General features: G+C 47.4%; 1 protein-coding gene across 2 annotated transcripts in view; it reads right to left on the bottom strand.

Moving 5' to 3' along the window:
* The window catches only part of ADCY9 (adenylate cyclase 9), a 51,822-nt gene that overhangs the window by 8,414 nt on the left and 15,458 nt on the right, over positions 1 to 27,950 (bottom strand). Inside the window, exons 2-7 of one of the 2 annotated variants that reach the window (XM_072349024.1) lie at positions 17,401 to 17,573; positions 12,942 to 13,046; positions 9,328 to 9,545; positions 6,019 to 6,121; positions 3,602 to 3,810; positions 167 to 326 (exon numbers count right to left, since the gene is read on the bottom strand). In XM_072349024.1, coding sequence (XP_072205125.1) covers positions 167 to 326; positions 3,602 to 3,810; positions 6,019 to 6,121; positions 9,328 to 9,545; positions 12,942 to 13,046; positions 17,401 to 17,573 — 968 coding nt within the window. The remainder of the gene's footprint in view (positions 1 to 166; positions 327 to 3,601; positions 3,811 to 6,018; positions 6,122 to 9,327; positions 9,546 to 12,941; positions 13,047 to 17,400; positions 17,574 to 27,950) is intronic. The other variant, XM_072349023.1, reaches the window with a different exon arrangement.

The following is a 27,950-nucleotide window of genomic DNA, read 5'->3' as shown; positions in this document are numbered from 1 at the left end:
TACATAATAACATGTGCATTTCACCATACACAGAAGCCCTGACCCTCCAACAGATCTGTACGAAACAGATGCAAAGCAAGAGGGAGGTGAAGGAGGAAGGCAAGCAACCCAGCAAGCTTTACAACACCCAAACTGTCAGGTTACGACGTGGAGCTGTGCAACTTACATGTATGTTTGTTTCAAAATCAGAGGTGAAGTGGGAAAAAACTGCAAGAGCTGGGAGAGACACCAGGATGGCACCGAGGAAATGGCGCGGCAACCAGCCGGAGATCAGCTCCAGGAGACGCTTGGTGCAAGCCATCACCTCCTCCAGGAAGAACACCATCCTGGAACAGACAGAACCAAGAGCTCGGGTTAATCTCAGTGTATCACTTCACAAGGCTGATTCACCTGCAGTAACAGAGCTGTGAATCCTTCCTTAGTGCAGCTGCACAGACTGACACCGGTTGGTACCGTTAGAACAGACAAACAAGGAGTATTGTGCAGCCATCTACATAAGGTGCTACATTTAAAACTGCTATTTATCTGTATTAACAAATCATCATGGAAATAATGCTTCTTTTAGCCCAGAAATATCCGCCACCCTCCAAAAACCGCAACTGCTGTTCCAGGTTTTAATTCTTTTTATGGAGACATAAACACGCGATGCAGTGCAGCAAAAGCTGCATTCAGGGTGCTGCATCGTGGACATGAGTAGCTCCCCTGGAATCACAGAGCACCTCCAGTTGGACCCACAAGGACCTTGGAGCCCAACGCTGGGCTGTACAGAAGGTCACCCAAGCTCTATGGCTGAGAATAGTGCCCTGTGAGCTCCAGCAATGTGGGGCCGTGCGACCTCCAGCATCATCCTGGAGCTCAAAGTGCTCTTCTCCCATCTGATAACGTTGAAATCTGGGAAACAGACCTAAATTCGCAGAAAAAGAGAAGTTGTGGGAAGGAGGATGCTGCAGGACGGCAGCACCCCACCAGGGGGTGCTCACACATCTCTTAGTTCTACTGAATGGAGTTTCCCACGAAGCCAAAACCCGCAGCTCTGCTACATCACAAAAGAGAATGACCAAAACGCACTGAAACAGAAAACCTCGTAGGAAGCAAAATAAACCCAATGCCCTGCACAGGAACTCCTGCGTTTTCTCAAGTGCCACGTGCTGCCCTGCAGCCTCTCCATGCTGAGCTCCCTGTGCCTCCAGGCCAGGTTGGCACCGAGCGCTGCTGGAAATGCCATCCAAGTTCATACCCCACAAACACGGCGGTCCTGCAGCAGCCCGTGGCTCACAGGGAGCTGGGTGCAAGGCCCTGCACCACGACAAATCCCTGCCCACACCAAACCTGAGCGGTTAATCCCAGCATGAGGACACTGCTTTATTTAGCCACTGCGCACTCGGAGAAGCCAACACAAGCTGCAGGACGACTCCACAACCCCCAGTGGTACCGTTTACCTTCTGCATTGATTTATCTTCTCTTTTTTTCCATCCAGGATCAATTGCAGCCTCCACACTTTGGACCTACAAACCTTCATAGGGTAGTTAAGCCCAGGTCTACAGCACAGCTGTCCCCTCACAGGAGGGCTGCAGACATGGGGTGCCCATGGGGCCCGTGGTGGGATGGTACAGGGCTATGCTGAGATGCTGCAGTGCTGGGCATGGCTACCCAAACTGCAGTCCAAATCAGTAAAGCTTGGACACAAACAATTAATGGCTAACAGAGAACATTACTGGCATTTCTGTGCTTAACGGCAGCTGAGAATCAATTCCCGTATTTCAAATCCAAAGCTTTTGAGACAGCAGCAATTTGGTGCGATATTAAATATGGAAGTCACAGCTGGTAGAAATAAAGGTGAACAGAATGCATCTGCTGCCCGCGCATCAATACTCCGTGCATGTCCTATTGCTAACGGAACCCTTTCATTGAGCTCCAGGTGCACCAAGTGATTTTTTTACTCCTGGTCGTGAGGAATTTAGGAGGAGCCAATGGGCCACAAGGCTCCAGCAGCTTTGGGTGTTACTGCAGAGGAATGAGCAAAGGGCAGCCTGACTTCATCAGGCAACAGCATGTTTCCATCCTCTTGTTTGGACGGTGTTTGCTTCTTTTTTCACCTGGAAGATTTGGTTTGCGCTCTGTGAAGGCAGATCAGAGGGGAGGAATGAGGTCACCAGGTGCCCCACTTCCCACTCAAGGCTAAAAGAACCCTTCTGGCACCCAGAGATCCTCGCTGAAGAGCACTATCCAAAGCAATGCACGTTTTATCAATACATAACAAGTTTCACCTGAAAACAAGGACTGGTGCTAAATGGGTCCAGCTAACAAAAATCTTGTCTTTATACCCAAAACAGCGGGCAGATCTCTTTTACCTCTATTCCTGCAATGCACTCCTAAGAAAACCCAAGTGAGATCTACATACTGTCCTACGTTCAATGACATTTCCCAACATAAAGTACCCAAACTTGCAGACCTGTGCCCTAGCTGAGCTCACACAAGCCCCAGCAGTCATGTTCCAAGTGGGCAGAAGGACATTCTTTGCACTACGTCAGCAGAACCGGAGGTGACACACTCCACGTGCTTCCAAATTAAGCACCACTTTTTGCACGCGGCGTTGAACAATTAATTGCAGAGCAGCTCTCGTGCTAACAGTGGGATCCTCATCTGTAGGTACTCCAGTAATTTATCAGCAGGTACTTCAGAGAAATCAAAAACATCCTCCTCTTGCAAGCCTTGCTCCATGAGGCCTCCTGCTCTCACCCTGCTGGCTCTTCCCCGTCTCTCATCATAGTCAGACTCAAGCCCTCTGCCACCAGAGCCGTGGTGTGTGCTCCCTGTGCCAAGCACTGGATGCAATTAAAGCCAGGCTGATTTAAAGGCAGGGGTATTGTCCATCATGATAATGAAAACACAATGAGAAACTCGGGCAAGAATTTTTTGGGCCCAAAATAATCCCTTTTCCTGAAATCCTGGGATTGCGCCCAGCATTGTAGGCTGATCCCCTCCCTTCAGATAGCTCTGTGGCATTCTGTGAGTGCCATTTGGGATGACATTTCTGCACAGGAAGCTCTGCGCTGTTGCTGTGTATAACAGGCAGTCAGAGCGAGCAGCCCTCACTCTGAAGAGGGAAAAAAGATGATGCTCCTCTTTCTGCTTTAAGGAAGCGATACGGAACAAGGGCACAACGGTGTGTCCGTCCTGATGCCAGCAGGTCCCACACAGCAGCACAAACAGAGCTGCCCACAAACCAGTCACCACAAACTACAACGCAGTTCAAGTTAAAGCAGCAAAACACACCTGCTGGGAAACACCAACTCTCCAAAATACTGCCACGGTTGGTAAGTGACATCCCTGCACTCCAAAATACCAGCTCTGCTTGCACACCCTTGTAGGTACACTCCAATTATAAGTTTGATTCAGTGACTGAAGTACAAATTACTTTCAGCTTGACCCTGAAGTCAGAGTGGAAGCTGCAATGTATTGCTTCTTCTGAAACAACAGAGCTGCTTCTAGCTTGTGATCACAAAAGGATTTAAACTTACGCCTGCTAGATTTGCAGAACTGCAAGTAAAGAGACACGTGTCCGCACACCGCCCGTACAACACGCTGACATGTGCTTTACCTGACCGAGATGATGAGGGACAGCACCTCCAGCAGGATGGCAATGACAAACACCACCACGGCAGCGGGTGGAGGAGGGGATGCCACCATGCCATGCTTCAGGAAACATGTGACAGAGAGGATGAGGAAGACTGTGGTGGAGAGGAACACGTCCAGGAGGGAGCTGAAGGTAGCGCTGGCAAATGTCTTCACGGGTGCGTTCCTCATCACCTGGAGGAGGGATGATAACGAGTACAGACTGTTACTGAACACAACTGTACCACAAACAGCTGCTTGCAAAACCAGAGCAACACAGAGAGCTTGGCCACTTCGTTAAGCCACTGTAAGTACTGTGTTCAAAGCAGAAAGAAGGAGCAGAAGGGGTGGTTTGACAGCAGTGAGGTCCCTGCAAAGAAGCCTGGTTGGTGGCACAGCCCCTGGTTGCTGTGCAATTACTTTCATAAAGACCACATAAAAAAAGCGTCAATTCTACACAAAGAAACACAACCCAGTGTTACCACAGCAGAGAAAGCTGGAAGATTTCTTCAAGTATTTTCATTTAAAGTAATAATAGATCACACAATAAGAAGAAGAAATACAATCCTCTGAGTGCCAACTGGCCTTTAAGCAAATCCCCTAAAGAGCCCTCAGCAGAACCAGCTCCTCACTGAGCTCCCGTCCCCCTCCCAGCCAGGATTCAAAGCAGCAATCAGGACGCTGTGTAATCTGCATTGATTCGAGGATGGGACAGCACGTTCTGCTCTTCCCCAACCCCTGGCCACACAGCCAGCCCACCCTGTGCTGGCCCCAGCACCCGTACAGCTGTGGTGTGTGCTGGTGTGGCCAGCCCAGCTGAAATCCAAGCCCTGAGCTCCCCATCTCAGCTCACTGCAACCTCACAGTGCCTGAACAGCCCTTTAATCTGAACTGCAGCACAACCCCTTTTACCCACAGAGTCACACAAACTGAACTCATGGAGCGAGCACTGGACCCAGCAGTGACAGCACTAAGGGTGCCCTAACTGCTTTATGGAGCACCCAGCTTCCCAACCAAGAGGCTGAGCAAGTCCTCCCCACTTGGAAGTGATGGCAGAGCAACCACGTAGCTGGCAGCATGGAACGAGAGCTGCACTCCCTGCAGTTGGAGCCACTCTCAGCAGCGTTGCTCTGCAAAGAGCTACACCAGCAGCTGTGCTGACAGCCATCCCACTCCCCAGGAGAGGACCCTTTTGTTTCATGCTGGACCTCTGTTGTGCCTCAAGAACAATTTGTTTGCCCCGCTGACGTGGAGCTGCTTCACAAAGCGAAGACATCCATTTTCAGATAGGTTTGCATAATCATCCTCAAATTAACAGCTTATCACCAACGAAACGCACAGACCTCATTCCTGCTCCATCCTCTATGAATTTCCTGCACACCCACATTCATAGGCCAATCTGCACTGACAAGCACTGCTTCTCTTTCCAGCCTCCCAGTTGGAGAGATCTGGGTTGATTGTTTTCTGTACAGACTGTACAAACTGGGCCGACAAACAGGTATAAACACCGTATAAATGCTGACTTATGAAAAGAGCAAAAAACACTCTTTAACCAGTCTTGATTTGCTCTTGTTGCACTCAGTTCATAGCAGAAAGGAGAAAAAAAGCCCCCAGGAGCAAAACAAAACAGATCAATGCAGGTCAATAAAACGAGCTGGCTCACAGCACCAGAGCCATTAGGAGGCATGGGGAGCAGGAAGGGAGGGCAACTGTAACTTTGCAGCTGCTTGTGGAAACACAGCCTGAGTTAGTGCTGATGTCCAGTGTTGCTTCATGCAAACGTGCAGCATCCTGCCAGCTCCTCCCAGCAGGGCAGCAGCACTCGCTGCCATGGAATGCCTGCAGAAATAGTAGCTCCCAAAGGGGTAAAGGACAACTCTTCATTCACGAGTTCCTTCCCATTTATGCAATGCTCCTTCCAAATAGCAGCACTTTGAACTGCCTCCTTCTGAACGCTGCACACTTACACAACTTAAGATATTGAGTCCAGGCAGGGTTTGGGTACCATGGAGATAACCAGGAGGCCATGGCACAACCAAGGATCAAATTCAAAGCTACTGTTCTCTGAGCTGGGATGCTTAATGAGAAGGCAAGCATTCCTCTGCTTTCATATCCCATGGTCCTCTGTCCTGCCTAAAGCATTAACACATTAACTTGAAAATGGAGAAAAGGCAAATGAGGGGCGGAATGTACCCTGATGGGCTGTGAGATTGTATACCTGCTTCAAATGCTGGACTTGACTCAGGGTATGGCACACTACAGGTAAACTGAGACTGCTCTCAGAGGCAACAATATCGAGCAGTGCATCGCATTTGACATTTCATGACACTTGTCATCAGCTGCAGTGAAACGTGTCAAAAACAATTACAGGTATTGCTCGGATGGATCACAGGAGAAACGCACCTCTTCCTGATAGCTCGTCCTGTAGGCCATCTCCAGGTCCTGATCCAAGAAGTTCAGGCTCAGCTTACTGATAGGTGGTTTAAAGAAGTAGTCCTTCATGAGACTAGAGAGAAAACAGACAGTGTCAGCACCACTGCATTCAGCTGCAGAGCCACCACGCCATGGTTCTTCTTGAAGGGACAAGCCTTGCAGCTCCCGCAGCTCTCCTTTGCTCTCAGCCATGGCAGCCCTTACCCACACCGCTCCTCAGACAGAGGACATGGAAACACGGCAGAGCTGACTTCTGTACTTTCAGGAAGCTGCTAGCAAGTTCTTCTAGAAACTTAACAGCCTGACTGCAGATAGCTGTAATATAAGCTAGAGGATGGTAAAGGTTAATTGCTGCCACAGACGTGCAACCCTAGGAGACGCGTGGCTGCGGGTTATTTATGTCGTAGGTGCAATTCTATCGGTCAGAGCAGGCCAAGGATGATAAAGGTGACAGAGTGTTAGAAAAGAAACACGGCCTGGTTTAGAAAACAGCGTTGTCTTGTTATTCCATAGGCACCACAATAAGGCAGTAACTCAGCTGGGAGGGTTCAGCAAACCATCCAGGCTGCAGAATAATGCAACCCGAGGTGATGGATGGCTTAAATTTACTTCTGCCATAGAAATGTGAAATTGCCTGTTGGTCCTGAGAATTACTGCAACGAGCGGAGGAGAAGCAGGAGGCAGCACCACCAGGGCTGGGCACTCCTGCTCTTCATCTTCCAGCACCACGTGCAACAAGAACATAAAAGAGCCCTCAAACATTGAAAACATGAGGAAGTTGTTTCTGTTTCCCACCTTTGGGAGCAAAACCAGAGTGATGGGGAAGTTCTGTGTGAGTTGTAAGGGGTTTATGGCAGAAGATTCCCAGTGACACCAATGATACTTAGCAAAAACTTGCCACAGTTCCTAGCCTTGTGCCCATGCTTTCACAGGAAGGCGATGCTTGCTGATGCCATCTATCTCTGCGATTGCCTGTTCATCCTCTCTCCTGTTCCATCCTCAATCTGAGATTTCAGGCTGCACTTTCCTTAGGAATCTCCTCTTGTTTTCAAGCAACTGATTTTTTTTTGGAGTTGGGTGGTGTAAGTTTAAGCATTTTGTGCTCTTCCTGCTTCTTGTACCACTTATCTTTTATGATGCACAGTAGCATGCAGATTGCAGTGACTAAATGAGGGTTATTATTATAGATGTTGTAGTAAAGCTGAAGTCAAAGCTCAAACTCTGCACTGTTAGCAAGATATATATCATCAACTTCCAAGAAAAGGCAAACCGGTAACTTCTACAAGAAGGATTCTGTTGTAATGCTGTAAATGCAAAGATGCCACAGCAACTGCAGCTTTATCACTATTCCTATTTAGTACTTCTGTTACTACCATTAAAGGTCACTGAAACTGTGCTGAGACTTCAGCTTTAAGGCAAAACGTGGGCATGGCAGGAGAGCAGCAGCCCCATGCACTGCTGCAGCACGATGAATGCCAGCAGCACCCAGCTCCTGCCCGCACTGAGGAGCACGCAGGCTTCCAGCTCAGCCCCGGGATGTGTTTACCTCTTCCCAGCTGTGCAGGAAGCCTGCATGATTAATTTATACAACTCATCACCATATCTGGGTTAGACATCTTCTGTTGATGCCATGCACAATTTCCATTGCAGATCAGCACATCTGCGCTGTGCAATGGGGTATGGAGTGCTCCCAGTGCGAGCAGAAGCTCCCGTGTGCTGCACGGTGTACGTACAGTGATGTAACAGCAAAGCAGCAAATCCCTCTACTGAGGGCTGTGAATGACATCAATCTTCATGAAAGGCAACCAAGTTTGGATGTCACCGCCTTGCCCCACAAAACTCCCATTTCCCACTCAAGCATCTCATTGGGACTCCATCTGAGACCAACCAGGTTACATTTCACAGCAGGGGATCAAGAATGTTCTTTAAATGACTCATCACAGAGAACTTAACATCAAGAAACGTTACAAAGGGCCGATTTAAAACGGTCGACTTAAACCATTTGGAATAGGCCTAATTAATCCAGAGATTATTTTTGGAAAGTTATGTTTACATGAACTGAACTCAGCAGAGAAGTTTCCCTGGCAACAAGAAATGGCCCACTTAATATGGTAATGATGATATATAATTGAGGAAAAAAACAACGAAAAAAGGCTTTGACTGATGCCAAATCCCCATCCTACCGCTTCCTTTTGCCAAACGAGAAGGAAGCACCTATTTTGCTCATAGAGGAGGAGAGCTGCAGGAACCCAAGGGCTGGAGGTGGGTATCTTTAGCAGCCCGATGGCATTAACCTGCCTCTGTACCTTAAAACTGGCCGCACGTTGGTTACTTTTTAAACAAAAATCCTATTTGTTCTTCCTGATTTCTGCAAACATTCCAACTTTCACAATCATTCTCCCTTCCAAACCATCAGCTAAGCACCTATTCTTGTCCATTAAGGGCAGAGCACACACACAAAAAGAAACCTGAGTTCTTACTGAAGCTGCCCTTAGGAGAAAGGGAGTGTGGAAAAACAAACTAGAAGAGACTGGGGAGGGACTGGAGCCCCCATCTCTCATTCCTCTCCACTTTGGTTATGTTTTCAATTAAGACAACGCTGCCGCTGCTCCACACAGCCGGGAGTAAACGTGAGCAAACAGCTTCAAGGGTATTTAGATAAAATGTCTCTAATTGAGTGGAAGCAGCGAAGCAAAAATAAGAACAGTCATAAATAATAACAAAGCTACGTTATCGGCTCAGCTGATCCCATCAAATCACTGCCACAATAAGGGAGGTACAACTGTGTGTTTACAAAAGCACACGCCGCTGAATTCTGGAGAAGGTATTTTCCTCTGCCCAGAAGAAATCTTTCAGTTTGAAGAGCGTTTTAGTTTTCACTCCTAGTAACTCTACGTCCAAGTGTGACTCCCAGGCATCAGCCACACAACGTTATCAGATGTTGCTCCCTCGCGATGCTAAAATGTGAGTTCTGTGCTTCAGATTGTATGTGCCGCTTCTAATTGCGGATGAAGGTACGTCATATCTGTATTGGGAAGAACTCTTCATGTTGAGTTCAACTTCGGGACAAGACATTGAAAGATGAGTTTTCATTTCCAAAGACTCAAAGGATGAATGTCTACTCACCGCGGAAGAAGAACAATGAAATATGTTATATGTTATGTTAACAACTATTGACATGAGACAAAAAGCACACAAATACTGGTTATGTAGCTGGGATCCCTCTCAATGCCTTCTCTCTCCTTCAGACACTTCTACAACGTGCAGTGTTTTCCTTACCTGTCCTCTTTAATCACATCCACAAAGTGGGCATCCGTCTTTTCTCTGATGTTTTTGAACCTCAAAGGGAGGAGAGCCGACTGATCCAGACTCACTCCCCCCCATCTTCCTTTCTCTTGCAACATTTCATAAAGCGAGGTTTGACTGTTGCTCAGCTTTTCTTCCTGTGGAGGACTCAAAAGTCCATTCTGAGTCTTTGGACTATGTCCTCCTGGAGCCTGCAGGATAGAAAGCAAAACAGACACAGGGAACATGAGTGGCCGAGAAAACAGACAGGATAAATTAAATGGAGCTAAAGTCAAAAGGAGCTTTTCCCCCAGCACATAGAATGTTTACCTGGTCGTGCCAAAGACCTCCCTCCACCTGCCTTGGAGTCACTCATCTGCCAGCAGGGCATTCAGGTTTATTTAGTTATTTAGGTCTTGTCCTTTTGCTTTCTATGTCCCTCTTCCCAAGGCACCAGAAAACAAAGCACATATTCACATACAAAGTGGAGACCAACCACAAGCCTAAACATCATTCACCCATCTTCTGGTCAAGGCTCTCCTCCAAGTCTCCTTAAATCCCCACATGACCCGTGCTATCTTGCCCCAGGCCACGAGACAACCCCACTGCTATCTGCTAAAACTACCCTGCCAAAGCCACACCTTCACTGAGGTGCAGAGCTTTGACCGTTGCACTGATCATATATTTTTGAGTTCAGACACCAGCTTGTAAGACTGCTTAAACACGCAGCATTATCAAGCCTGCTCTCATTCCTTTCAGGATCGAAGTGAGTTTCAGCCAAAAAATGTTCTTTTTTTTTTTTCCCCCCCTCATGGAACTCGCAGTTCCTTCCTTTACATTTTGTAATGCACTGAAGCAGATCCAGGAAATCAGACAAACTAAACATGGCTGGAATGAAAGGGAGCTGCCGTTAGTCAGGATCGTTTTATAACTTCCAAAAGCAAACATGTACCAAACTTGGCATATCGCAGCACTCATCTCCCCTCTCCACGTCTTATCATTTCCCACGTATCATCCATCCCCATCTCCATGCCCACTCCTGACAGAAGTTCCTTCGCTGCTGCCCGCACTGCAGCTCCTCCAGAAGACTATTCTTGGATGTCCCTCGGTGGCCATAAATATCACATCACCCCATCACGCACTGAAATATGTTCGAGAGTTGAGAAATATCTGGTTTACGGCCATGCAAAATTAATTGAAGCTCCTGGTGTCTCTATGGTGTAAATCACACAAGGGAAATGAACACGGGCAGATACAGCTCAATGTGCAACTGTTAATATAGGATTTCCTATCTTTTGACAGGAAGATGCGACAACCAAAAACCATTCTTTTAACATAAGCATTTCTGGTATCCACTTTTCTAGCTGAACAAACACAACAAAAGCTCGTTTTGTGCATGTTAAAAGCCTTCATGCCTCACTTCTCTCATAAATAATAGCCAGTGAAGATACCAGACAGCAGCAGCAGAACATCTCCACGAGCAGAGAAGTAAGTAAGAGAGGGAATAACGTTTTCTGTCTGTGCAGCTCAAAGAAAAGCTGTGTGTGCTGTTTGCTTCCCTGCCTGTTCTTTGAGCTCATCTGAAGGATGCAGCAAAACCGTCTGCTCTTTCACAGAAGGTCAGCGTGGACTTCTCTTGGCCTTTTCTCTTCAGCTCTTTGGCAAAGGCTCAAATCCCTAAGAAAATTCTTCCTTCGGTCAGCTCAAGGTTTTCCTGTGCTGTCTCCACTCTGTTAATCTTAACAGGAGGGGATTAGAGTTTGAAACTGCTTGTGTGTAAGAAGAAAATCCCTGCTTAATAAGTGCTGCTGGCTCCTGCATTGCTGTGGTTCCTGATGGCAACAGGCTGTCAGCTGTGTGAGCACAGAGATGCAGTGCACCACGGGACCACCTCCTCTTCTGATGAGATGTGGGGGCTTCAAAGGACACTGAGACCCGTCCCTGGAGGTGCTCGAGGCCAGGCTGGATGTGGTTCTGGGCAACCTGATTGAGCATCTCATTCAGTAAACCAGCAAAGCTGTCTGAGGCAGGGGGGCTGGGACTAGATGGTCTTTGAGGGACCTTTCAACCCAAGCCATTCTGTGGCTCTATGAAATGGTTAACATCATTTTTGGATATGAGAGAATCAGAAGGGATGCAAATGCTGTGGGCCAGGCACAGCAATGCAGAGAGGGGGGAGAACAGAGATAAGCAGAGAGAGCTGATGTCTCCTCTTCCTAACAGAGCTGAGACTGCAGAGATCTGTATATCCAATGTGCATGGGGCTGCTCCATAGGCTTTTGTTTGAATGGGCATCCCAGGCTTTATGGGTAGCCACAGAGCTGCTCCAGGTTTGGACTAGCACTACACAACCTGCAAATACAGGAGGGCCACATCACTGGTCTCCACTTGCTTGTTTCTTCCAGTGAAACCACCGGCATTTATTCAGTGCTGCACAGACTTCCAAGCAAAGTTTGGTGACTCAGTCATTAACATACTGGAGGCAAACGTAGCTGCAGCAGAAAGAAACTTCAGAGAATAATTCTGGTGAAGACAACGTATGACACGTGAGGCGGTTGGTAGCAGAGGACAATCTGTTAGCAGTCAGCTCCTGCAGACCCCAGGCACGAGGGCAGCAGCATCTCATGCTCAGCATCTCAGCAGCCTGGGAAGGTCTCCCACAGCACTTTTCCCTTGATGATGTGCTGTTTGGAGCCCTGCACCTTCTGGCCACTCTGCTCCATCTTTCCTCAGAGCTGCAGGGATTATTTTTTTTCCTTAAGCTGTTTCTTAGGAACCCCAGCAGAGAACACGGCCTACTGTGCTACATACCATTTACATAAACGCTGGCACGTTTTCCATTAGCACTATACACAAGTGGAGTTTTACAGACAGACGGGAAGAAAAACAACCAGATAACAATCTCTGAGCATGTTTATAAAGTGAATCTCCCCAGCGAGGGAAAGCATTAAACTTATCTCAAAGCCTAACAGAGAGCCGATGAGCATTTACCATCAGCCTGCATTAAGGCAGCAGCTCCATTTTTTAGGAGAGAGCAGAGAGACTACGAAGGCCAGGAACAAGACGACAAACAGGCAGTGTCTGCTACTGTAGAGAGAGTGGGTGGTTTCAGTGAGAATATCTAAGCAACAAGCACAGAAAACAATCTTTGCAGCAGCATGGTGACTATGTAAGATGCTGTATTTGTCAGAAAACACGGGTATGAAGGGAGTTAGGTATTGTGAATTTCTGCTGTGTGCATGAACGGGAACGACTCTTTTAGAGCTATGATATGGGGAACACTGACAAGACACTGGTGGGGATGCGTGGCTGGGTGACATAGAGATGACCAGCAGAAGCAACAGGCAGCAGTCACTACTTTGTGCCTCTTTCCCTGGCATAGTTTATAGTCCCAACTTCAGGTCCATCCCAGCATCAGAACGGACTCAGAAAACCACTAATCCTTTTGACAAATGGGGGGGGAGCCCAACTCACATTTAGGAAACAACTACTCAAAACTGGTTCCGTTGCTGAAGGGTTTGACTAAAGGAACAGCGATGCAAGAAGGAGGCAGCTAAATGAAGCAGAGAACTGAGGGAAAGAAGGGAAGTGATAAACACTTAAATTACCTTTGTACTGTTTTTATGCTCATCCTGACAACCATTTTGGATAGCTCCTTCGTCTATGCTGACATCGCAGTGGGGAACAAGGGTGGTACTACATGAAGGGCAAGGCTGCAAGGAGACAAAAAGAATTTAGCTGGGAACATTCTGGTGTCCTCGTCACGTTATGCAATTTATAATGCAGCCCACTCGTATGCTTGCTGCATGGTTAAAAGACAAACAAAGCGAAAGAAAGGGAAGAAGGGAACAGAATTTTTTAAAGGACCAGAATCTACCATTTCAAAAAACAAATCATAGATCTTTGGTTCAGTAAAGCCAAGCCTGATCCAGGAAAGCTTTACTGGAACCACCGCTTAACGGTGAGGGACCACCCCAACAAGAACAAAATACCCTTCAGTGACCAAAGTGCAATTATCTCATCTAAAAAGTATCTGCAGGAGGATCTGAATGGCATTATGACCAGCTGAGGGGAGACTTAGCACAAAAGGCAGCACAGTCAAGCAAAGAACACCACGGTACACCAGAAATGGCAAAGAGAAATGGAAAGCAACACATCTGAAATTAATAAAGGGTGATACTTTCTCACATGGCTCTGCAACACAGGGGAGTGGAGCTCTGGCTGTGGAATGCCGTTGAAGCCAAACATTGCCCAAACATACAGGAAACGAGGAAAGCAAAACCATCAGGACTTGAAACTTGCAGGTTTTGCATTTTGGAAGCAGCCTAAAATGTTGTGGTTTGGCTTTTAAAACAACCCATCCCACTGGATTAAAACACTACGACCTTTAGAGGAATTAAGCCCACACCTTATCTTGCAAAGTCCTTCAAACCTGAATCCCATGCTTGCCACACGCAGGCAGGGTAATGCGTGAGAGGGACACTCCATCTGATCCCTGGCAACAATTCCTATGTTCTTGAGAAACTTTCTTGTCACCAGGCCTGCCTCAGGTCCACTAATGGATGTAGATACAGCAGTCCTAGAGCAGCACGCCAGTTCTGGCACGCTGTATGGTGGGTTACCTACAGAAACTTCCTGATAGAACTTCCAACTTGGGCATTTTCCATTACCTTCCCCCGTACAACCTGAGCAAGTAACAGTACATATATGGAGAGGAGCGAGTTGGTTCCTAAATGGTTCCATTTAAAAACCACTGAATATTGTAAATTCATTGACCATCCTGTAGAAAGTGATCCCCGTTTGATGCTGGCATAAAGCAGTGGGACCAGTTTGTGTTCTTAGCTCCTGGGGTTACACCAGGAGACAACAACCTCAGAAAACAAGCCTGATCTTTTGAAAGGAGGCTACTTGAGTTATGCCACGTGGCCAAGTCAACATCATGAGCCTCATTCTCTGCTGCAGACGCTGACACAAGCCTGCTGTGGATGTGGCCCAGTCACAATGAATAATTCAACAATGCACTTTCAGCAAACACCAAGACAAGCAAATGTACCTTCTGTTTTCACACCGACAGCCTACGATCCCAGCAAGTATGGGATTTCATGATACATGATCGGGAAAATAAATTGATACCCAAGTGGTAAAAAACACCATGCTTGGTTGAGCAATTTACAGTGTTCTCACACAAAAATCAGCTGCTAATAAAGACTTCCATTTTTAGCACCTTTCCTCACTGCTTTAATTATGTACCCACTGCACGTCCCAGAACTCGCCTTTCATTGCTATCCGTACTGCCATGAGATTTGCAATGCAGTTAAATGCAGACACGGTAGAGGAGAGGAAGAAATACAACTCCTGTCATGGATCAATTACTGTTGCATTCTCTTTCCCGACCTTCCTCAACAGATCTTGTCCAACAGAACATTGTTCTGTTCCGTTCCAACCCAGAATGTGAAAGTCATCCTTCTCATCCAATATGGCCACTTACTCCCTTGGAAACAGAAACATTTCAGCTTGCCTGTAATTTTGCCCCTCCTTCTTAAGTCTCTTTCGCAGAGTTGGAGTCATCTCCTCCCACACTGACACTGTTTACAGCTTTGTATTTAAAACAGTTGGCATGTAAGTCATGATTCTTTTGCAAATTATCATGATTCTTCTGCAAATTCTCCCTCCAGACCCCACCAGAAGGCTGCAGGTTTCAAAGGAAAAACACTGTAAGAAAGAAACCCACTCCTATTCAAAAGCTGTGCGTGAACTGTAATTAAACGACACAGTTGTTCTTTGTGGATCTTACACGCTCTCATATATAAATACATATATTGTACATATCATATATAATGAATAATAATGATTTATTATTATTATTACCACTCACGTGATTGCTTCTACGTTATACTACCACATTCTGATGCATTTTGTGGCATGTGTTACGGGGATGCTCATCAAACCATAAGGGAAGGCAAACTGCAGTCCATTCAGAATTCACATCAGCAATGTCCTTTGGGGAAGCAGGCCCGCTGCTTCTGAGTCTGTCTGGCCACCAGTGAAATCAATGTAACAGCCCCAGAGCTCGTGGCGATGAACAGAACGGCAAGCACACAAGCATAGATTTACTGCAACAGGAGCACAATGGTGCACAGGGTATCTGAGAAGGCTGAAACTGAGCTGGCACTTGTCCTAGATGCTCTTCTGAAGCAATTTTCCCTCTTGAACAGCCAATTTGAGCCTCTCCTTCACTTATCTGGATCACCATGTTTGCACTTTTGCAGTGCAGAAGACCAGCATCAGCACTCAAGCAGCAATTAACACCTAGGCAGGGCGTTCCAGACCAGAACAAGGCAGGGAAGCGACAAGCAGCAACCAAAGCATGAACCAACAGCACGTCCCAGCAAGGCACACTGCTGGAACAGCAATGTCTCTGTTACCTGTCCTTCTGCAGATTAAGTCCTCCCTGTTTTGGAAAGCAGAAACCAGAGGGCAAGCTGATTCTTAACACCAGATTACATCTTGGACTTGGGTCATCTGAACAAGGACCGCAAGTTAATACATAACAAACCCTAGCAGGTCCCAGCCGCAGGCAGCTCAGCACTGAACTTTGCTGCAGTTTCACTGCCCTCAGACCAAAGCTTGCTTTATTGTCTGGTGTTAACAAGGCTCACTTGTTTTCTCACCAACAGCACTTCCAGTCTCACTGCTGCATTTAATCGCTCCTCTTGCTCTCATGCTTCACGGATGGGCATCTCAGCAACATGCACTTGAGGTTGTCCAATTCCTTCCACTCCAGAAGCAGATCAGCTCCTAACAATTACTGCTGCATGCGACCTCTGCACAGCCACACACCTCACAGCACAGAGACTTACCTGCATGGACAAGCACTGAATGCTCCACAATGCATTTTCCTGCCTCTTTTGCTCATAGTTTTCAAGAGACAGCTGGCAAGCTACTGCCTGAAGGATGCAAATGTGCCACCCCCATTCTAACATGGGAGTAGAATTAGAAAGGTATTGCCAACAACCTGGGACCAGTCAAACCACATACAGCCTATACTTTGCCTAGACACAAAGATGGCCACACTTGCCTTCTGTATCTATGTAGTCCTGGTCTGCTCTGTCAGGAGCTTGTTTAGCTTTGGACCATACCTTTGGACCAGCCTTGCAGCTCGTCACACTTGTGATCAAGTGTTTTTACTCCAGAATTAGACTCAGCACAGTCCATGCTTTCCTGACCCAGCCGGAGTTGCAAGAAAGTCACCTGCCAGCAGCTCTGCCAGCTGAACAGCAAACCTGTGTTGGTGAGGACTGTCCACGCACTAACACCTAGGGGCAGCAACCTGCACACAGCCTGCCCCATTCAGCAACCCAACACCAGGACTCAGCACAAACAGTGAACAGGCATCTGTTGTTTGGGAAGACTGAGAGTAACAGCAAAGCTCCGGAGCAATACACATTGTTTCACAGATTTCCTTGTCAAGAGTTCTCGTGAGAGGTGAGAACATAACAAAATGACATCAACTCCTTAAGCTGTATCCATACAGTCACTGCCCTCCATCCTGTATATAGCTAGAGCAAGCAGATACAACAGCCTACCAGAACATGCTCTTCTGTAACACAAACCATCATTATTATCTTTCAGTGCCTACATCAGCTGCAGGATCGTACGGAAAGGTTCCCAAGTTCACAGCACACCTTATAAAGGCAGAAGCAGAGTACAGCAAACAGGAAATCATAGCTATAGATTCTTTTCCCCATAATACCAAGACCACTGAAGAAGCAGCCCGACCTCCCAGTCCTGAAATACAAAGAGTCAGGAAATCATTTACATGAAAACACCTTTCAGAAATGTCCATCTTACTTTCAAGATTGGTTGTCAATTGCCTAAACATTTCGGGTTTTTTTCCTGAAGCTAAATTTTGTATGTATACGCATATATATATATATATATGTATATATATATATATGCATACGTGTGTACATAAATAGAGCAAGCAACTCATGAGCAAAATGGTGAGGTTTCCCCATCCAACAACTCTCATGGCGCAGTCTGAGCTCTCTGAAGCAAGTCACTCACCTTTGGCTTTTCCACGTGTTTCAGAGCCTTGGTGGAGTCAGCGGCGTTTTCAGCCGAGGGAGCTGCCTGCATCCTGGCTCCATCCCCAGCCTCCAAGCTGGGAAGCAAGGCTTGCGAACAGCTGCACTGGGGTTCCTTCACCTTCTGACCAGAGATCAGATAGGTCTTCAGTCCTAGAGAAAAGATATAAACAGTGAGAACTGCGGGAAGACAAAAATAACACTACTTTGGACTTGTCAAGTAAGAAATACAGTAGCTAGCAAAGCACGATGGAGGCTCGGGAACAGCACAGAAGGAGTACCAGGGAACAGGCAGCAGGAACACAGACACATTCTGTGCAGCACAGTGGCAACCAGGATTGCCCAACATCTGCTGCCCCAGATCGCAGAGACTGGGACCCGCAGCAGCAGCCATGCCTGACACGTGCTTGCTTTACTCCATTTGCACTCAGACACTGGAAAAAAGAGCTTGGGCTTTCGGCATTGGTTGTAATTGGTTGTAATTGGTTGTAATCAGCTGTAATTTGAGCTGAGACGTTAACTCTTTACTTTTGGAAAGGGTTTGAAGCCTTTTTTTTTCAGTGAGGTCTGGACCGACATGGCACTTTTGCAAAGCAGTGTGTGCTCCCCCCCCCCCCCCACGCTCTCCATTTCTTGCAGAGATGTGGCAAAGCTCCCTTCAGGTTTGGAAAAGGAAATGGCGTTTCAGTGCTAGAAATTCTGACGGGTTTTCATAGTCAGAGCAGACTTCACATTTCTAAAGAACAAACTCAATCTCTCACGCCCACACGCACGCCCTGCAACTGTTGCATGAGCTGAAGCATAATTGGAAGCCAGATCCCTTATTAAAGGCCAGACTGGTAAATACAGTGCTGTACCAGGCTGCTCTGCACCAAAAGCCTGCTCAAAAAACAAGGATCTGAGTCTTGCTCAGAAAAGTCCTTATTTCCTTTCCCTTGTCCAGGCATAAAACCTAAAGGGCTGCTATCACATCTCTTCCTGCACTGAAATGGGTCGGTTTTGTTGCCATCATATGGGAAACCTCCCACCTCGTATGGATGGACACTGCCCTGCTCTGGTGATGTGGAAGGCATCAGCTCAGAGCTGAGCAGTGCCCCTGGGTTGTGGTACAGGCTGGTGCATGGCACTGCCCCCTGGGTGGTGTCCCATGCCACCCCAAAGCTGAACGCTCATTGCCCATCACTGGAAGCCCCACTGACACCATGACTGCTGGCTCCGCACTGGGCTCAGCAAACCATCCCCACACATTGCCCATTATGGAATGTCTGCCCCTGCTCCCATTCACACACAGGGCTCTCCTGGTGACTAACTGCATTCAGCATCCTGCTTCCACAGGATGAAACCTGGAAGCAAACACAGCGTGCTCCAGCCCTTGGAAGGCAGCAGCTTTCTGTTCCAATAGCAGCTGACGTTACGATAAAGGTCATTCTCTTAAAACTTTCTTTAGAGAGATCCTATAAACATTTTTTCACCCGTGACACGTAACACAGACAGCACTTTGTCTGCAAGCTTTCCAATAAAAATAAGTCAGACAGGCTGATAGCAGTTTTTCAGCTCCTCTGTGCAATTCCCAGCACCTCCAGCTCAGTCCATGCAAGAACTGACACCCATGTGGCCACGTACCGGTGCTCAGGGCCCCGTGTATCCCCCCTACAGGGCTATGGGCTCTCAGGGGCAGCTGGTCCCAATGCTGGCTGCCCCAAGCCTCACACACACCCTAGGGTACAAGACAGAGCATTAAACTTCCTATTTCTATTTCTAAAAGCTACCTTAAAGCAAGGTAATTATTTTACCACTTCTATCATTCTTGGGTTTTGTGTTGCTTTTAAAAGTAGGTGTATTTTCTTTGTTATTTTTTCCATGTTTTTCTTCTGTCTTAACGCACCGTGCAGAGTCATTTTGTCAACGCGTGGCATAAAGGTGAAATTACCTCCTGTTTGAGCTCCGTGCTGAAGAAAAAGCAAAAAGGTCCTTGTGCTGCTGTAACCAGCCCTACTTGGAAGAGCAGCCTCATGCTTTGCGGAAGCTTACTACTGCTGCCTACCTAATACTTGCTCATTGAATCCTTCTTATGATAGGAATGCTGTATGTGCAATTCGGTGACTCTTCACAAAGGAGCTCCTGTTCAGTCTGAAATGTCGTGGTATATAACAAAAACTATTAATTCAGCTCAACTGTGCTGATGTAAGTAATATGAATTACATGCACAGTGAGCTCACACAGACACGGAGCCATCCCCATGCAAACAGTGTCTTGGGCAACACCTCAAGACACTACAACAAGGAAAGAGCTACAACATGCAGGTTCTGCTGCTCAGTAAGGTAAAGCTCACACTGCCTTCCCCTCCTGCCAGTTTCCATTTGATAACGACCCCCTTCTCCTAGATTTACTCCAAGTAAATACTGAAATTGAGCTGCCTGGTGGCCAATGTGTGCAGGCTGCACCCTGACATGGCTCCTGGAAGCGGGGCTGGGAGCTGGCTTGCTCCTGTGAGGGGAAATCCTACAGCTGGCAGGGGGGCACAGCGACCAGCCCAACACACACCTGATTTGGGTATCTTCTACCCAGGACAAAGTGAGTTCCACTGCTCATATTGGAACGGCACGAGCTGCCTCTTTCACCTGTCTTCTGAAGATGCAAAGTCACAAACTCATCCCAATACTAAAAATCCACACCTCACACCAATAACTGATCTTGTGTGTACGCACCTCCCCCTCCCCCTTCAAGCATATCATTTTCTGCATGCACATAAATCAACAAAAATATAAAGAAGGCTGTGCATAAACATCCCTGTGGGTGAGTCAGTTCTGGCAGTGTGAGAACAGCCCCTTTGGGGAGCATTGGGTGATAATAGGGTGATAGGAAGGAAAACGACTCTCAATGGCAAACCATGGCCTCCTCCTCTCCTCTCTCTACCCTACTGAACTTCAAACACTTCTGAAACCCTTCTTGTGCAGAACAGCCCCCAGCAGAGCTCTGTTCTGTAAGGCTGGGACATCCCCTCCAGCAGAGCAATAGGCCCTGCATCACTCCAGCCATGCCCCCTTTGCCAAAAGGCTTAATATTAATGATTCTCTTTCATTATTCATCTTCCCATTAGTTTCCCTTAAGAACCTATGCACTCTAATCACTTAGTCACATTTCTTTGCAAATAATTACTAAGCATAAGTTCATAAAACAGTTAATTGAGCTCTGTTTCCACAGACCTCTGCTTCTGCATCATCCACAGATGGAATCTGCAGAGCTGCCCCAGCCTGCAGCAACCACAGGCCTGCTACCTCAGTCATTTAACAGCCATTTGGTACAACTCTGATACAAGCTTCTAGCAGCGTACAGGCAGCTCATGCAGAAAGCTGAGCATTTGGGAGTCAGCTTTTGCTCCTTTCTTCCCAAACTGGTTGGTTCTCACTCACTTTTGGGTTACACTTCTTTGCCATCCATCATTTCTTGCTTTCACTTTTTGATAAAACACGGTGCAAAATCCTCCCTTTAGAGACACAATCTCCTTACTCAGCCCCAAATATGGGAGTGAAAGAGCTGCCATCCAGCACCTGCCACTGCAAAGAAAGGGAACCATGACCTGCACTGGGGTTTCCTTGTAGCATAAAATATGCTGCCATTCAATTTAATGCTCTGTAAGATCAAATATTGACTGCAATTATTACCACAGGCACCCAAAGGAGCTGCTGATCAAACCCTGCTCAGCCTGAGGAACCAATGGACGAAGCTTTCACCTCTTGTAGAGCATCCGTGCTCCCTTGCAATGAGCCAACTGGGCACCTTCAGAGCAGGACTCAGGGCAGTGCCAAGGAACACACAACTCCAACTGAAAATGAGGGGTGCGACTGCTGCAGCAACTATTGTTTGTTTTCCCTGTTGTACAATCTTCATTTGCCAACAGACGGTTATGTTGCTTATGTTGAAGAATCAACTTCTGAGAGTTTTCCTGAAGATTCCAGTGATTTCACGATTCAAGGATTTGCATGCATTGAAATGAAGCGAGAAGCAAAAGCTCTGAGGGCCATCCTTAGCTGGGCAGCAGCATCTGGCAAATATAAACTGTATAATCCCAGGGTTTGGGATATCCCTGTAGAACATCTTCCAGCCAGCTGAACTTTCCAAGGCGTGAGAGCAGAAGCACCATGTGCCCATGATATCTCTGCAGCTCAACCTGCTGGAGCCGCTTTGGATTTGGGGTTTTGGGAATCCAGGCATGTAAAGACCTATAGGTACAATCTGAATTGAGGGGAGCTGTAAGGCTGCAGCAGGTCCCCTGACAAACCTATGGGACACATCTCCTGCTGCAACACACCCTGACGCCTGCACTCTAACAAACCGGCCTACCTGGAACAGCACACGTTGAATGTATGGAGCAACATTTCCTGTGGCTAAAGTTAGAACGGAATTTATGAGCCAACTTGTTATCTTAGGCCTCTGGAAAGTAGAAACAATGATAACAAGAAACAGAACTTTTCAGGCTGGAAATACAAAAGAAACTCCCCAAAAACAAAACGCCAAACCTATCTTCATAATCCCAGAAGAATTGCAAAGAGACAGAGAAATCAGAAGCGTCTTCTGTGTTATGGAAAACCACTGCTATCCTTATGCCTTTGTTTAGCACAACACTTACTTCTGATCAGCTAACAGACAGCAATGGGCTTGGAAAATGCTGATCAACAACACGTGTGCGGTTCTGGTACTTGACATCTGCAAGCTGTAAGTGGAAGCCCCATACCTGAACCCAGGACATGCGTTTGGAGCTGTGCTGCTGGCAGGAGGCTGCTGCCCACCAACCAGCTCACTAATGAACTTAGAAAAGCTTTTATGAAAAGCAGGAGGTGGGATGGCGAGTAGGACTGATCAGCAATGAGGGCTGTAGGGCTGCCCTTGTTTGCTTGCTGCTCCATCAGTCTGCCGACAGAGTGCCAGCAACCATGGTGGGCAGTGAGAGCTCATCCACCTCACTTCCAGCTGGTTTACTCACCCAGCACACTGCCTGCCTGCCACACTTAGGGGAAGGAAGTATAGGTTTCCATCAAGAGGCAGGATGGGGATTTGGTAGTGCTGCCTGTGTGCTCTGCACAAGAATCCAGGGGCCCAGCCCACTTATGAATGAATGCAGGTAATGTGTGATCTCTGTCCTAAGGATTCCTCACAAACCTTCAGAGATGAACGGCATTCCTACATGCCGTGTATTGGGGATGAGCTGCTCCATATGTTCTCTGCTTTGTGCCCACACCACTCAGTGCTCTCGGAAAGACTCCTGCAGCCTTGGTCTCTGGAATAGCTTTGGAAAGACAAATTCCATGATTTGATTACACCTGTTAATAAGCATCTCCTGTTATCTGATTGGTCTTACTTTTCACACTTATTGACCACAGCTCCCTGTGGGAAGGAATGAGCACGGTGAGCAATGGTGCTATATTGGTAACCAACAGCTGCCAAAGCAAGAGCCAACCATGCATACAGGAGCCTGGCTGCTTCCAAGTGCCAGAGGCACAGGCTGGGGCGGGCAGAGAGGGACCCCAGCAAAGGTTCAAGCAGCTCCAGGGTGGTTGGGGATGGGAATTGATTTCTTTTAGACCAAAAGAGCACGGCCTGACAGAAAGCAATTAGGAGATCATCAGCAGTTCCACACTGGAAAATTTCACCTATCCTTGCGATGGGCATTTTAGAAAGGAAGCAAAGCAAGTGTGTACAATGCACGGAAGGACTCCAGGGCGAAACAATAGTGTGATGCAACCGGGCCCATCCAGGCACTTGGTAACGGAGCGAGCTGTTGTGGCTCCTGGTCCTAACAGAGTTTTAATAGAATCCAGACAAGAGCATGCAGCAAACAAGATTTGAGAAGCCTCTGTTGTCTCACGGCTGCAGTCTGTGTGCTGACAGGGCCACAGGCAGGCAAGTTGCTTCCCCCTGTATCACAGCACGCGGGTAGGCTGGCTGCCATGCACCCACCACAACCAAATCAGAAGGGCAGGCAAACCTGCCAGGGGCTGGTGGGCTCTGCACATGCTGCCACTTTTTGGTTGGAAACTGGTAATAAATGGCAGCCTGACATTTAGAAGGTAAGGGAAAAAAAAAACCCAACGACAAACAGATGCAATACTCCCATCAGCTGTTTTCTAATCATTGTTTTTTCCAAGCAACGCATCGAACGGTATTGAAAGCACACAGCATGCTCCAATGTTTTTGCTTAGGTCATGAAAATAGATCATCCCAGGGATCTTGTGACCGCAAATAGGAGAGCTGGAACTTTACAGTTCCCAAATATCCATCACTCAGGGGTAAGAATGAGCCCCTCATATCAGTACTGGATACCCACGGGTGCACTGTGCCAGATCTTTCTGCTGCAGAAAGCAGCAATGACTGCAGCAGGGAAGGCACTGCAGAGCTCTCGGCAATGTGAGCACTGCCTCCCTCCCACCTGCTCCTGCTCAGTGTCTCAAGGAAGATCCCCTCAAGCGTTTACCTCAAAGAACAAGTCAGAAACATCCTTTGGACAACAAAAAACTTGGCGTGAACTTTGACCAAAGCGCATTCACCAAAGTGACGCTGAGAAAAGGTTTGTTAACTTGATTATCCAAAGTCAGCCTCAGGAAGATAGAAAAAGGGTTAAATCTAAAGAAATAAGTTTGCATTTCACAGCTAAGCCCATCTTTTTCCCCACAAGATGATCTCAGCTGGATGCTGCAGGCAGCAGTGCCAACCCCCCCCTGCAGGGTTGCCTGCTGCAGGAACCCTGCTGCCCTCAGGGCCCCCCCATGCAGGTGGGCTGCAACAGAGCAGAGCTGTGGAAGTGATGGTGCACTGCTGGGTGCAGGCATGGCACAGTGCCACCCCTGCACCATGACTTGTGCAATACAGGCAGGCTTTTGTGATTCAAGGGGAGCTGTTATGAATAGCTCGTGCACCACTTGTTTACACATGGTCCGGGGTTTTAAACGGTTACTAATTCAGTCCTGAAAAATAAAATGCAAATAGCAGTGCTGCAGGAGGTACTTTGTGCAGCTCCTATACATTGTTATGGCAAACACAGGTTAGGTGGGGAAGGAAGGAGCGCTGCCACCATGTAAGCACACATCACCACACAGCTCTGTCTTCAGTCTGATTGCACACTCCAAGCATGGAGCATTCAAAGCCTTCCCAGTACAAAGGATAGAATCATTTCAGAGCTACTGCTGAGGAGCTACTGCTGCCAGATAGTGAGTGTTGTGTCTCCCAGCACAGGGCATCAGCCTTTCCAGCAGCTCAGCAGCACTCCCTGACCAACAGATCCAAACACCTGAGCCCTCCCCCCAAAATAAAGATCCCGTCTCCAGCTCTGAGCAAGAGACACCTCAGATCTGCAGAAGCACCGTGCAAACAATGCTGCTTACACTGCATGCTAGGAACTGACCACACTGAGCACTCTGATGCAAACCAGTGTGCAAGACAAGTTTTGGGACATGCTGAACGCTTCATGTTTTGCAGAGACAGAAACACATATTTAGGGATTCATTACAGTAAAAGCAAGCATGATCAGACCTCTTCTGCTCCACAGTGAGACTCAGGAATCATTTATGGGCAAAGCAACGTCCCTTCAATGAGCAATACATACAACCCCTGAGCAGGCACTTCGATACCTCACCCTCCCAACACTCAAGCACGTTCCTATCCTTATTTTACAAAGCCAGCTTGTTCCAAGATTCAAATGACTGCACTTTCTACGTTCAGATATTTCCATGCCATTTTGTTAAATGATGGGAATGAGTGCATCAGCCCCTGAGCGTGGTTTTGGCAGCTGGGGTCGATGCTGTGCTGTACCTGCAGCTGAAATCTCTCCTTGCTAAAATGGGTTTTTTAAAGAAGATTCACCATCACTTTGACGTAAGGTGCAGGAGACACAGGGAAAAGATCTCATTTTGAGTCTCCAAAACAAGCTTCATACGAAACTGCATATTTCATTGCCCATACCTGAGACAGAAGCTAAAAACCACACCAACTAAAAGCTCAGCTGAAAGCACAGGAACAAACACAAACATCCCCTGCCCAGCAAGGCCTACGCAGGAAAGCAATGCTGACAGAAGCCCAAGGAAGGCTGAGCATCTCCCCAGAGCTACTGAGACCCAGGCACTCAAAAACAAAATTCCTCAATGGAGACCAAGGCATTCCGTGGGATTGCTCCCTCCCTGAGGGCAGGGATCGGGGTTTCAGAGGAAACCTGGTGAATCACGGTGGTTTTTAGCTTACTCATCACAAAGAGCATATACATATATATATATATACATATGCTTTTTCTTGCCTTCTCCTTTGCACGCACTGTTTGATGCTGAGGGAGCACTGCAGAACCAAGCACTGGCACTTTCCAGCACCTCCCCAAGCTAAGCAGCCCCATCTCTTGTTTTAAAAGCAGCTGCATATCTGGAATATTACAGCTACGAAACCAACAGAGATGCATGGAAGGTTTCAAAACATGAAAACCAATGGTATTAAAACCTCCTTTCAGTTTGCACACTTGCCTTCCAGGAATCTGGAACTAAAGAACTGACAGAGTGACAATAAAGGCACCGATCTCATGAGATGGTTTTAAAGAGAGCACATGGCTCCAAGGTTAGTGTGCAGGTTACCCAGGACATATATCCCCATCGCCAGCACCAAATCCTCAACCATACAAGTCTGTGTCTCAGCCTCCCCCTCATTCCTGCCTGCACTAACCCATAATTCAGTGTCTTCTTTCCAAGCAGCTGCTGGGTCCAAAAAAGGCCATTTTAATTTCTCATCGATCCAGGCCGCTGGGATTTCATACCAGAGTTCACTTGGGAAACTGGAACAAGAGCACATAAGCTTATAGCTGAGAAAGGAAATGCTTTCCCAATAGTTACTGGAGGGCTCCACTGAGTCACAGCCATCTACCGAAGGCATTACTCAACTGGATGTCCTGTTTGGAGAATCCAAAGGATATACAGTGTATGGAAATGACACAGCGTTACAGAATTTCTCATATGAAGCATATGCAGCCTCCTTTAAAATCTATGAAGCTGTCAGAATCTTAAAGAGCAAGCTCTGGCTTTGAACAGAGGTGTGCTTTTCATCTTCCATGTCAAAAGCATAAGAAGTGGTTTGCTTTAGAGGGAAATGGATTATTTCAAACCTGCCCTCCCATCAGCACCCCGGCACAGGCACAGCATTTGTCTTTCAGCCGGGGCTGCACATCCCCACAGGAGCTGCACATTCCCCAGGAGGCAAAAAACCCAGCAAGCGCAGAAGCCTGGAACAAAAATGTAGCAGAAAAACAAAGAACCTTTCGGTGGGAAGGCTGCGTTGCTTTCAAACTGCCACTTTATCTCCTGGAGGGTACAGCAAGTTCAGGCAAACATGTGCCAATTCAAACAGGGGAGGGTGCAAGCAGCAGCATGACAGCCGGGCTGGGCTGCAGGCAGTGGATGCTCCAGGGGCTCAGAGGGGCAGAGCAGCACCAGGAACCAAATACAGTCTGATGGAAAAAAGCCCGGTCTCAAGACAACACAGAATAGCTGTTGCTCTCAAAGCAAATAAGTAAATACACTGTGTTCTACTCAAGTACATCTAGGTCTATTTTTGCCCGATGTACTAAAAAAGGGGGCACCAGGGAGGCTGTGGGATCTCCATCCATAGAGATATTCCCAAGGCAGCCAGGCAGGGCAGCAGCAGCTCCAAGCAGACTCCTGGGATCAGGGCTTGGGGCCAGGAGCTCCAGAGGCTGCTGTAGCCTGCACCATTCTGATCAGCCAACCAGTTGCCACTTGGGGAATTACTGGAGGAGTTCTCTTAGTCTCAGAGATATGTGCTGGATTGGGTCAGATTTCAAGCATCCTGCAGAAGAAGCCATAGAGAGGAGGGAATTTTCCAAGTTTTCATCATGCACTATTTAAAAAGCCCTCTTGGTGCCCTGATCATACAAAGGCAGGTCACAGCAGGTCTGCTCAACAGAGGAACTTCTTCAGTTCGCATAAATCACAAACTGACCAAAACCACAGCCTAGCCCCACTCTGCAACCACCGCTGCAATTCAGCACAGTGGCCTTATAGGCATCCCATCTTCCATGGGGCTGAGTGCTGCAATATGCCTGCACGCCATAAAACATCTTCAGTTCCAGTTTCCACCTGTTTCCTTTGAGGAGTTACTGATGGCTTCAGAAACGACCCTGCTCGTTGTCAGCACACTCTGCACCTTCTGTGCAAAATGCAGACCATCTCCCTCAAAATTATACGTACGTGTTGAAGGACTCACTAAACACCTTCAGCGAGTGGCCTACAGGGAGCAAGTCCTTCCAACCACTCAGTGATGAGCTGGATTTCAACTCCTGCCACTGAAAGAACATAGACTTGAGATGACCTGGTTCACCTGGTACTTAGCATAAAGGTTACACCCAAAGAGCTGCAATTTTACGCGCTCAAGTAGCAATTTTATTGCCCATTTTTTCTGCAGACAGGCAGGGTGTACTTGAAGCAACTGCCTGCTTTCCAGTTCAACAGAACACGAAGCTCTTATCTCCACTATCATGCACAC

Source organism: Excalfactoria chinensis, chromosome 14 (genome assembly GCF_039878825.1).
Source record: "Excalfactoria chinensis isolate bCotChi1 chromosome 14, bCotChi1.hap2, whole genome shotgun sequence".
Lineage (NCBI taxonomy): Eukaryota > Metazoa > Chordata > Aves > Galliformes > Phasianidae > Excalfactoria > Excalfactoria chinensis.
Note: the sequence above shows the minus strand (reverse complement) of the source record. Positions and strands in the feature narration are given on the sequence as shown.